Genomic DNA, 12,510 nt, shown 5'->3' on the forward strand with positions numbered 1-12,510 from the left:
GCTCGATTTTGTTTTTTTTTTTGTCTCTTCTAAATCGAAGTTTTTGAATCTGTGGGTTTGTGTCTGAATCGAAGTTTTTCTTATACATATATGAACAAGGATTGTTTTTAAATTTACAGATTCATGTTTTAGAAGAGACCAAACCCACAGATTCATGTCAGACATCAATTTTAGTGTCTGAACAAGGATTGTAGGAATATAATTATAGGTAGTGAATCATCTGTTAGGAGGTGAACCACCTGTTAGGCCTATAGGTAGTGAATCATGTATGAAGCTGTACACGAACGAATTGATGCTCTTTACAGATTCAGACATCAATTTTAGTATCTGAACAAGGATTGTTTTTTTAGAAGGGATTGTGTGAATCGAAGTTTCTCTTAGGCTAGAATTCATGTCTGTAAATTTAACAATCAATTCCATGTTTGATAATTGAACGCTGAAAGAATCATTAGTATATGGAACTTAAACTTTGAAGCCCAAAAGAAACACAACTGAACTCTCAAACTGATTTTAATAAGAGGCACACTCAGAATTTTATTGAAAGTATTAGTGAAGTAGTTATAAAAAAAAAAAAAAAAAAAGGGAACAAAACTACAAAAGAAATACATTGATCCTTAAAGGAGGCATGGCCAAACAGTTTGCAGTGGCTTATGTACTAGTAGAATTTAAACTTTAAGTCAAAATTGAATCCACCAGGAGTATGCAGCACTGTTTATTGACTGAAGCAACATAAATAGTTTAGGTAACATATTTTTAATTATATATTTGGAACAATAGTTTAGATATATATATATATATATATATATTTGAATTTGATTCTCTTTCAGTGTGTTCAGTATGTTGCAGAGACTGTTCTCTTTGAACTTTGTAATCCAATCAACAATAAAAATGAATAACATGAGACATGCCCTCTCTCATTTTTTTTTCCATGCACTGTTAATTGCATTTTCTAAACCATTTCTTGATCTATAATGTTCCTTGTTTCTTTATATATATTCAAGTGGTACATTTGTTATTCGTTGATTATCTTATTCAGTTTGTATACAGTTTTTATGCTAATATGGAGCACTTCTTAATTTTTTAAGTGACTTGGCACATTCAAATGGAACCTAACAATCATGAGAATGACGGGGGTGAGTGTGATTGGAAGCCTAGAGTTCGCATGACGTTTGATACAGAACAAGAAGCATATGATTTCTATAATACTTATGGAGGAAGGTTGGGCTTTAGTATTAGAAGGGGTTATGTAAACAAGAGCAAAGACGGGCAAATCACTTCAAGGCAATTTGTTTGTAATAAGGAAGGATTTCGGGTTGTCGACAAGCGAGATTCATTAACAAAAAATCCTAGGCAGGAAGTGAGGACTGGTTGTCAAGCCCGAGTTGTCATTAAGTGGGATAGGAATATTCAGAAATTTTTTGTTAGTGATTTTGTTGAACAACATAATCATATCTTCGTACCAGCAGAATGTACGCATATGTTACCATCCCAAAGGAAGATATCTGCATCACAGGCAACCGAAATAGATTTAGTCGAAAGATCTGGAATCCGTCTTAATGCTGCATTTGAGCTCATGGGTAATGAAGTTGGTGGAAGGGAGTCGCTTGGGTTTACAAAACTTGACCAAAAAAATTATTTGAGAACGAAGAGGCAAAACAGTTTAGCATATGGGGAGGCAGGTAGCATTTTGCAATATTTTCGTGACAAATCATTGGAGAATCCATCTTTTTTTTACTCGGTCCAATTAGATAACGAGGAGCAGATTACGAACATATTTTGGGCCGATGCTCAGATGATCATGGATTATGGGCAATTTGGTGATGTTGTCACTTTCGACACTACTTACAAGTTAAATAGTGCACATAGACCATTTGCGTCTTTTGTTGGATTAAACCATCATAGGGAAACTGTGGTATTTGGTGCAGCTTTGATGTATGATGAGACCGCCGATTCTTTCGTATGGCTTTTTAGAAGATTCTTGGAGGCAATGTCAAGTAAGGCTCCAAAAACAATTTTTACGGATCAGGATGCTGCAATGGCTAAGGCCATACCTATTGTCATGCCTAACACAACCCACCGCCTTTGCACTTGGCATTTGATGCAAAATGCATTAAGGCATGCAAATTCTATCTTCAAGGATAAGGCGATGAAGGATAAGGGGATGAAGAGTGTTTTATACACGTTTATGTACGACATTGAGGATGAGAAAGAGTTTATGTTAAAATGGGAGGAAATGCTTGACAAGTATGAAGTAACAGATAATCATTGGTTGAAGTTAACATTTGGGGTCAAGGAAAAATGGGGTTGGCCATATGTTAGAAATGCATGGGGTGCGGGCATGAGTAGCACCCAACTTAGTGAATCCTTTAATGCTTTCTTGAAGGATTTCATTCGGTCTGATCATAACTTAATGCAATTTTTCATGCATTTTGATCGAGTTCTGTCTGAGAAAAGGTACAAAGAGTTACAAGCTGAATATGCTCTATGCCAAAAGTTGCCCAGGGTGAACATTAAAGTGAAGATTATGGAGCAAGCTGCAGCTGTTTACACAAATAAAATTTTTGAAGAATTTCAGGATGAGTATGTCAAGTCCCTTGAAGTCAACATTGAAGAAATTGAAAATGATGGTGAGAGTACCGTTTATACGGTTCTTGATAGTGATGGTATAAAGGTGAAGAAGGTGAGGCAGGAGTGTGATGATTCGGTCACTTGCAATTGTAGGAAGTTTGAAATGAATGGCATTTTGTGTAGTCATTGTTTGAAGATCCTTAGAGAAAGACTCAATTTGAAAGAGATTCCTTCACAATATATTCTGAAGAGATGGACTAAAAAAGCAAGATCTGAAAATGTGAAAGATAGGTGTGGGCATGATATTCAGGTTGATGTAAGGTTGCATCAAACTTCACGTTATAGGTCATTGATGGCAATATTCAGATCAGTAGCGTGTAGAGCTTCTGAAAGTGAGGAAACATATAATTTGACGGTAGAGAAAGCGGATGAATTAATTGCAGACATTGAAACCATGTTAACCGCAAAATTCAATATGCCTTGTTCAGATACTATTCAACAAGAAAGCCCCCCCAACACATGCCCCGGAAGCTTTGAAGTGGATGGTGTAGCGGATAAAAATGTAGTCCAAGCAAAAGGACTCAAGAGAAAAGAGTGCACTAGCAAGGGACGAAGGCGGACAAAAGGTGGTTTGGAGCTTGCGTTGGCAAAGAAAAATAAAACAAGTTCACATAATGCTTCTCAAACTTCCATGTCTGTTACTCCTCAAAGTCCTCCCTTATTTCCGGCAAGTGCTCCTGAAGCACCTCCCTTAATTCCTCAGTCGGCTCCTTTATTTTCAAGTGTTCCTCAACTTCCTCCATTCTCGCCGAGTGTTCCTCAAGTTAGAGCTTCTCCATCTCAATTTATGTATCCCGCCTATGATGTAAGTTAGTTTAATAAAAAGTGTTAGTACGGATTTGTAGGTGACTATTATCATTTTAGATTGATATGTGTTTGCTATTGTTGCAGCCAAGTTTTCTTCATCACAATATGCATTTTTCAATGCCATCGATGTATTCCGTCCATGGAACCTATCAAGCATTGCTTAACAATGCAAGTAGTTATCACTCGCAAGCTTCAAATAGTCCCGCCTGTAGTGAAGTAATTTAGTTTTCACCTTTCCTCATTGATTTTGTCATTAATTCATTTAAAGTTCCATTTTAATTTATGGTTCCTTTGATGTAATATTAATATCTTGTTTTTTGTAGGTACTATACGGTCGTGGTCGTGGTCGTGGCTGTGGCCGTGGGCATGGGGATGTCGATCAACAGCCACTGGTGTAAGGTTGTTCCTGGTGGCAGCATTCTAGGAAAGGTGGAATAATATTTCACTCTATTTACTGTTGCCTCATGCAAATTGTGAAGTACCTGTCTTGGGCACAAGATAATGTGTAAGTGTGGAATAGCACACTAACCTGTTGTTGGTTTTTGTTATAGTGCCATTCTATGGCAGCATTCCGGATGCAGCTGCTGGTGTAAGGCCACAACAGATGCAGCTGCTGGTGTAAGGGCACAACAGCAGCATAGGTTCACATGGGTGTGTTATTCACATCCCATATCTCCATTTCCGGAAGGAGGATGATCTGTTGCTTTTGAAACTTCCCTTGAAATGTTGAAATTTTGATTAATTTCTAGTTATAAATTTCAAGTTATAAATTTCTTTTCGTAATTATTTTCTTTACTTCTTGTATTAATTCTGTTAGAAATGGTATGCAGGTTGATGACATGAACACCACTTCCCATTGGATTTTCCCAAGTTCAAATCCCAACACTTGGCATGGTTCTGCACGTAATGCCAGATTTGAAATGGTAAAGTATTGTATTTATTAGTTTTTTGCAAAATTAGCTTAGTTTGATTTCTAGTTTTCCATAAACAAGTCTCAACATTGCTAGATTCTAATGTAACCAGCTGCATCACTATCATTCAATCTGATAGCAATCTTCTTTAGAGCTCAGATATGATTGCATGACATCACACGTGTCAATGTAATTAATAGAGTTATGTAATTGTGTTGAGCTATTGTTTTCACTCCTATTGTAGCACTCAGCCCAAGATGTGTATTCCTATTAGGAAGTCTCCTCATGTTATGTGTTCTCATTTGGAAAGTTTGACCTATGTTACATGAACTTTTCTAAATTTGTGAAGTACTGGTGTTAGGCACTTGATAATTGGGTAAAGCTATATGATATAGTGCGTCTGAGATATAGTTGAACCTGCACCTGATAAGAATTTCTAAGTAGTTGAGTTTACTATTTAATATAAGCCTCATGTTTTATGCATTACATGCCCTATGTTAGCTTGTGAACACCTTATGAAGTAAAAAAGTTTTTAATAAATATGAAATATGAAAGCACAGAAAATTCCGGTGTATGTTCTTATTCTCAAGCTGTGGCTGGATGTCATCTTTAGATAACCTTGTTTTGAGAATTTTGTATTCATTGTGGTGTTGCGCCCGAGCATGTAACTGCCATTGATTGAGCGAACAAATTTGTGACAGGATTGTTACTATCTTTATCACAACATTGAACCTGACCAAGGCATGCCAACTGTGCTAAGACACAAGTGGTTTCACATATTCATTTTCTGTGACACCATACCTCCATTATTACTGCTGTTACCCTTATATGGGCACAATTAGGGGACCTGAATTTGGTGCTTACTGCCTACAGATTGGCGGCACTGCCACTACTGGGGATCACTCTCACCAAAGCTAGGAGGAAATGATATCAACAGATATATTTCCTCGTTTAATTTATTTGATTTGTTGGTTAATTGAGTTCCTTTTGTTTGCTTTTGGTCTTATATGTTGGTATCTAAGTAGCTTGCCACAAGTATGTAACTGTTCAAGGGCAAACTGTTCATTTAATGGTTCTCCTCCCCCCCCCCCCACCAAACTGTTAATTTCTATTGATGAATGGCTGTGCAGATCACTCCGCCACCCATCTCAAAAACCGATTTTGATAAGGTCCTTGCCCGACAGAGGCCAACTGTGAGCAAAGGTGACCTTGACGTGCATGAGAGATTCACAAGAGAGTTTGGAGAGGAAGGCTGATGAAATATTGACTCAATGTTATCCATTTGTGGAATTGCTGTCATTTGTATTTTATAAATATATAAATATATGTCGCAGCTGGATTTGGGGATGTATTTATTAATCTATTTTAAAGCTTCTTCCATTTCTAAAGGTGATACAACAGCTTAGGCTTTTCTTCTGTATTGAGGTGTTATTACTTTTTAAATTTGTTAATTGATGTAAAAAACAGATTCTGTAGTATTGCTTCACTAAAAAGCCTAGCCTTGCTATTTGCCAACTTGTGAGCCTCTTTTACTGGCATAGTTATGCTTGTGAAAACTCTTAGGTAGTGTTTGGGATTTTCATTTTGATAATGCATTTTTTTTAATAATTTTTTTTTTTTACTGAATCAAATGTTAGAGTAGACATCTTTGATAGAATGAACCAATCATTCCAATGAAATAAACATAGTATCCAAATTTAGTGAAAATACCATTCAATGGTAAATTACAAAAACAATCAGTTTGGTTAAAAAAAAAAAAAAACTCTTGGATAAATTACGGAGGTGGTTCTTGTGGTTCGTTGCGGCAATTTCGTCTCTTCATTTTCAATTGCATCAATTTTGTCCTACAACTTTGGTTGTAGGTTACGTGGTCCAAATGCTAATTGTCGTTGCTTGGGCATTGCACATGCTATACTTGCAAGGGCAAAAATATTAATCAACCTGTTCATAATCAACCTGTTTGGCAGCATACATTTCAACCTGTTCATAATCAACCTGTTTGGTAGCACACCTTGTTATTCAACCTGTTCATTGAACATGTTATTCAATTCAACATGTTCAACTCAAACAAATCTGTTATACACTCAATAGATTTCACAAACCAATAATTCAACATATTTCATCTCAAACGTTCAACCTGTTATACATTTCAACCTGTTTGGCAGCATACATTTCAACTTTAGCATACATTTGGCAGCATACATTTCAACCTGTTTTTGGAAAAGTATCTATGTATTGTTTGAAAAGTCAAAAACAAGGTCTGCCAAGTAGAGTGATCTCTATTTGGCAGCATACATCTCAAACAGATTTCATCTCAAACAAACCTGTTATACACTTGTTTTTGCAAGCCATAAGATTTTTAAGCACCAAAAAAATATTACAAAACAAGAACAAAAGTACATTACATTCATAGCATGTTCGAAAACCTAAAATACAAAAGTACATTGTTCTTGAATACACAAAATACACAAAGTAGCTTACATTGAGTCATTTACAAGATAAAGTACAAAAATACACAAAATACAATGACATAAGTCATTGCCTTGAACATCTTCTCCATCCTTTCAAGCCTTCTATCATGCTCACCAAGCGTTGTCCTCAGATCATTAATTTCTTCTGTTGTTGACCGAGGTCCAGCATTGGTTGAAGCTGATGCGGTAATGTCGTCGTCGTCGTCGTCTGCGAACCACCTGAAGTAATTGCAGTGGTTGTTCGTAGACTACAATGGACAAGAATTAGTTAATCAATAAAGGACAAACGAAATTTGTAAAACTAACAAATTCATTTATAAAACAGGTACTTACATATTTTCTTGGGCAAACAAAATAGACACGTCCTTTATTTCCATTTGCATTGGTTCGCACAATACGCACGGAAGCTATTCTTCCACAATTACAAAACCTTGGCTTTAATGTCAAGTTCGTATTATTAGTAGAAGATGAAGTCATTTGTTTATCTGCATAAAAAATACCAACAGATTCATCTTTAATTTTATTTTATGTTTGGGTGTGGAAAAATACTTAGGATATTGGGTTTGTAGAGGGGAGGGGGGGAAAAAGGAAAAGAAAATTGAAAAAAGAAAAAAGAATAAAAATCTTCTTCAATTATTTATACATAAAGCAATAAGCATTTACAAGAAATTGTAAGAGCAACTATATTAGTGCTTGTTGAAAATGTGCATTACTGTTTTGCAGCAAATATGTAGTGTAACAGATATTGATGTGAAGCATATACTTCCGACAAATCAAGTAATTATAGTGTTGAAAAACACATACTGATTAGGAGTGTCCAACTTCAGTTGCTGGTGCATTCAAGCCAAGTTGAAATGAAAAGAGAACTATTAATTCGCAAGCCCAAGTCAACAAGACAGTTCACAGAACTAATAATGTCAGATATTATCAAAGAAGATTATATTAAGGTGGAACTTCCCACTACCAACTTTAAAGCAACCCTATGAATTGAATGACAAGTAAACTATGAATTAAAAAGCTCGAGTATACATGACATATTCAAAACACAATCACACAACTCTGCAACATCCCAACCAACCAGAACAGTTGAAGTGACATCTAACCTTTCCCATGTGACATAAGCTAAAACCCTATTTCAGTCCTAATGTGGATCGTGCATCACAGATCAGCAAGGGAGTTCTTCCAAGTCACTAGTTACATCACTGCTCAGGTGTGGTGAAAAATAAGCAAGGGTTCCCACACTTTAAAAAGAGAACTAATATTATTTGTTTACAAGAAACTAGATGGGTAAGAAAAAATCTAACGAATTTGAAAGCACATGATATAAAATTTGGTATGTTGAAAAAGAAAAACATATGAATGGAGTAGGGATAATTGTAGACAAAAAAGTAGCAAGTGGTAGAGGTTAATAAAACAAAAGGAGATACAATAATATTTGTGAAATTAGTGTTAGGTGAAGAAACACCAAATATAATTAGTGCTCATTGACTCTAAACAAACTTAATTACATATATCATTCTCTTACATTCCTCTGTCTTCCAAACTCAGAATGCCTATTTTATGATCAACCAGAGAAATACTATATTTAAATTACACACAGATTAAATTATACAAATAGAGGGTCATTTTAAATTACATACAGATGCCCATGTTTGGAATTTAAATACTACAGCTTTGTGTCGTTAATTTAAATTACACACAGATTAAATGCCCATTTCAGGCCCATTACACACAGCTGCATATATATATATATAAATATATTCATAAATTTCTTTGATGATTCCAATCATCTACAGTTCGGTTCCTCTAAGCATAGATCTGAAATAAATCATGTAAAAAGGTCTCAAATCAAAACCGTAAGATCATATTTTTTGATTTTTTCCCTAATTTTTTGAATCAAAGCCCTAAATTTTTTGAAGTTTAGAGGATGAAACGAACCTGTGGTTTTTTCTTTCAATCTGTTGAGTATGGTGACCCAGCGGTGTGGCGAGCGGCAGCGGCGACGGTGGCGAGTGGCAGCGGCGACGGTGCCCTTCTCTCTCTCTCTCTCTCTCTCTCTCTCTCTCTCTCTAATTTCAGATTTGCATTCAACAGGAACCCTCGTTCGTTGTTTTGAAATCGGGCAAAAAGTTTTTTTTTTTTTTTTTTCGTCCTCACCAAAACGACGTCGTTTTGGTGAGGACGATTCTGAACCGTCGGATCATCCACTCTAGTGGATCACTCTAGAGAGTTACTCTAGAGGATCCGGACGCGCCTTGTTTAAGCCTCACTGACCGACCTGTATCTTTGATTAGAAATTTGAGAAGAGATTTAAAACCGTTATGTTTGATTAAAAATTTGAGAAGAGATTTAAAAAATAAAAATAAAAATATGTATGAAATATAATTTTATTTCAATTATCTACTCTTTTTTCTTCCTTAAATTCTCCTTCAAATCTCAAATCAATACTCAGTGATGCCAAGTCTCTTCTATTAATGTATTCTTATTTTTCCACCCATCTTCTCCGGTTGAAATAATTTCACTTACCTTAATTTATGACCGTTTACTTAATCACAAGTGTTTTGTTTGGTGAATTGTACTTTTGATCTAAAATTTGAAATGTTTTGGGACAACAAAAACAGTTTCACTTCTAGAGGGCATGAAACTCATGTCGAAACTCCTAGTTCATGCCTAGTTTCTATTTATGTTGATTAAAGAATATGAAAATACGATGTTGTGTTATCTAAATGTATCTGAGAAAATAGTTATCCAGCTCACGCCATGCATGTAAGAAAATTTCAAAAGGTGATGAAATTTGACCATGAAAAACCTCATTAGTCCCTTCCAAATTGTATTCTTCAACAATTAAACAAAAAACAGTTATTGAATAGTTTAGCATAGATGATTTTGAACAAATTAATCAGTAAAATGAGAATGTGTCATAATCCCACATTAGAGCAAAAGATAATTGGCCTAATGAATGTAAATTTCTCTAGACACTTTTCCTTTGAAAGCCAATTTTCAAAATTAGTAAAATTTGATTCATATCAAAATTTAGAATAATGGTAGAGAACTCAAAAATTCTATTAAAATTTTTACCAAATATCTCACATGAGTGTGAGACCCACACCGTGTGGGTTCCATACTCATATGAAATATTTGATAGAAATTTTAGAACTTTTGAAATTTCTAACATTTTTACAAAATTTATAACATGTAATAGCACACCCATTAATTGTGTATACTGCTAGCTAGTATCGTAGTATACATAACATAATCACAAAATTTTCATAACAAAAATCACTAAGAGTAAATTTTTCATTTTAATTTGTAACATTTTCGTCACTAATAATTGGTATCATTTGTATTTATTCAACATAAAAAACGGCATTATTCTACTACAATTTCTTTTACAAACAAATCAATTTGCATTTAAATCACATGAATCAAATAAATTAAAATAAAATAAAATTAGGTGGGGGCGTTTAGCATTAAAAATCTCTAGACTCCCATGATCACAGAGGATCCCCGATTTGCAAGACTTGTTTTTTGAGAGATAGAAAAAAATTAATTTATTAATTTTTTTTTAATTTTTATAAAAAATATGTAAAAAATTTTTTTAAAAAAAATTTGGGACTTTCTTTTTTGGAACCGCAACAACATCTCAATCATTGATGCATGTGTGTGACCCACTCATATATGTATTGACCTCACAACTCATTTGGATCATAACCATTAATGTATGTGTGAGATTCACTCAAATATATATATATATATATATATGTGGGACTCACACTATCGAAATCCAAAAAAGGATATGGGATTTCAAAGGGCAAATTACATATACACCCCTCGAGGTTTGGCTAAATTACAGATGCCCCCTGAGGTTTGAGAAATTACGAATTCCCCCCTGAATGCTATATTTGCATAAGAAATTAGGGGGTAATTTGTTATGAAATATAAACCTCAGGGGGCAAATTGTTATGAAAATACAAAACTCAGGGGGCGGGATGTAATTTCCGAAACCTCAGGGGGGTATCTGTAATTTAGCCAAACCTCGAGGGGTGTATATGTAATTTGCCCGATTTCCAAAACAAGAAGGAAAATGCTACATTTCAAATAAATTATCAATTTTTTTTTTAAACGGGTGTGAGACTCACACAAATCACATATGTATGGGATCCACACCCATGTGAGAGATTTGATAAAAAATTTAATAATTTATTTAAAATTTCTAACATAATTTAAAAAAAAAATCTCAATCATTATTAAAAAAAAATGATAAAACTTAAATAGTCAAACTTTTTTTTTCCATGTGCCTAAACAAAACAGTGTGCCTTGTCTACGCCTCACCGACCGACCCTTATGTTTGATTAGAAATTTGATAATAGATTTAAAACCTTTGATTAGAAATTTGAAAAGAAATTTAAAAAATAAAAGTGAAAATATATATAAAAAATAAATATATTTTATTTATATTTTACTTAAATTTCTTTTTAAAATCCTTTTCAAATCTCTAATTAACCTACATTAAGAGGTTGTTTGGAGTGTCTTAAATAAGTGCACTTTTTATCTTTTTAGACTAAAAAGTTGAGAAAAAAATATAGATATTTGAGTTAATTTTTTGACTTTTTATGAAAAAATGTGTATTAAAAAATTGTATAAAGAAATGTGTAGGAGAAGATTAGTTTTTTGTGTTGTACAGCCGTACAATCGGTTGAGCCAAATTAGTGGTAAGAAATTATTGGTTACTTTTCGGGTATTGCACTAAACGATTTTGTTCGGCCTGTGGGGGCCATCATGGATCCCATTTTGATAATCTGAACCGTTCAATGTGTAGAACTCGTCGAGTACTATATGTTTTTTAAAAATACGTTCATCGGATATCGATAGCTATCTGATCAAATTTATTTTTTTCAATCATTAATTATAACACCATCTCTTTTTTTTACAAAACTGATTTGATCATATAGTTATTGATATCCGATCAATGTAATTTTTTACAGACATATAGTATTCGACAAGTTCTACATATTGAACGGTTTAGATTATCAAAAATGGACCCATGATGGGCCCCACTGGCCGAACAACAGTGTGTTCAATTGCACCCAATCTCTTTAGATTTGTTCAGCCACACGCGGCACAGAGTAATGATTGCTGTGATTACTGAGTTGTACTTGGCTTGAAATATTAATTTTTAATTTTTTTTAAATACTAATAATTTTTTAATTTTTTGAATAATTTTTAGATTTTTTAACTTTTTAAAAAGATGTCAAATCTGGCCTAATTTTTCGCGGAGCTGTAGCCCAGAATTTTGGGAGTGTTTGGTGGGGCTTTTTTGAGTCAATTTATGACTTCTAGCTTTTAAAAAGTTATTTTGAATTGTTTGGTTGAACTTATTTCAAACTGTTTCTGATTCTAACAACTTATTTTAAGTCAAAAAAGTTAATTCTGAGAAACTGTTCACCCCTTACTTCTGATTATCAGCTTCTACTGTGGACATGTTAATTCACGATTATACTCTTAAATTTTTTTTATTTTTTATTTTTTTAAAAATAAAAAAGACCAAAATGAACTATAGACTATTATTATTATTTTTTATAAGAAATATAGACAAATAATAAAAAATAAAAAATAAAAACTAGTTAAAAAAATTACTTGATAACTTATTTAACAAAGAAAATGTTAGAAGTCTTAAATTTTTTATCAAATAA

At 33.8% G+C, this 12,510-nt stretch overlaps 1 protein-coding gene and 1 long non-coding RNA gene across 2 annotated transcripts; one reads left to right on the plus strand and one right to left on the minus strand.

Moving 5' to 3' along the window:
• The first annotated feature begins 1,102 nt into the window (after nt 1-1,102).
• LOC145798390 (protein FAR1-RELATED SEQUENCE 5-like) lies at nt 1,103-5,602 on the plus strand. The gene is made up of 6 exons (XM_082885929.1): nt 1,103-3,433; nt 3,520-3,651; nt 3,759-3,829; nt 3,987-4,086; nt 4,266-4,358; nt 5,477-5,602. Exons 1-6 carry the CDS (start codon nt 1,103-1,105, stop codon nt 5,600-5,602), a joined length of 2,853 nt encoding a protein of 950 aa, XP_082742055.1.
• A 1,082-nt stretch (nt 5,603-6,684) lies between these two features.
• Nucleotides 6,685-8,980, minus strand: LOC145796780 (uncharacterized). The gene is made up of 3 exons (XR_014337290.1): nt 8,756-8,980; nt 7,151-7,302; nt 6,685-7,065 (listed from the first exon to the last, which is right to left on the minus strand). It is a non-coding gene; the product is annotated as an uncharacterized LOC145796780 (long non-coding RNA).
• Nucleotides 8,981-12,510: the final 3,530 nt, after the last annotated feature.

This window comes from Camellia sinensis, chromosome 8, assembly GCF_055761805.1.
Source record: "Camellia sinensis isolate YWXY chromosome 8, ASM5576180v1, whole genome shotgun sequence".
Lineage (NCBI taxonomy): Eukaryota > Viridiplantae > Streptophyta > Magnoliopsida > Ericales > Theaceae > Camellia > Camellia sinensis.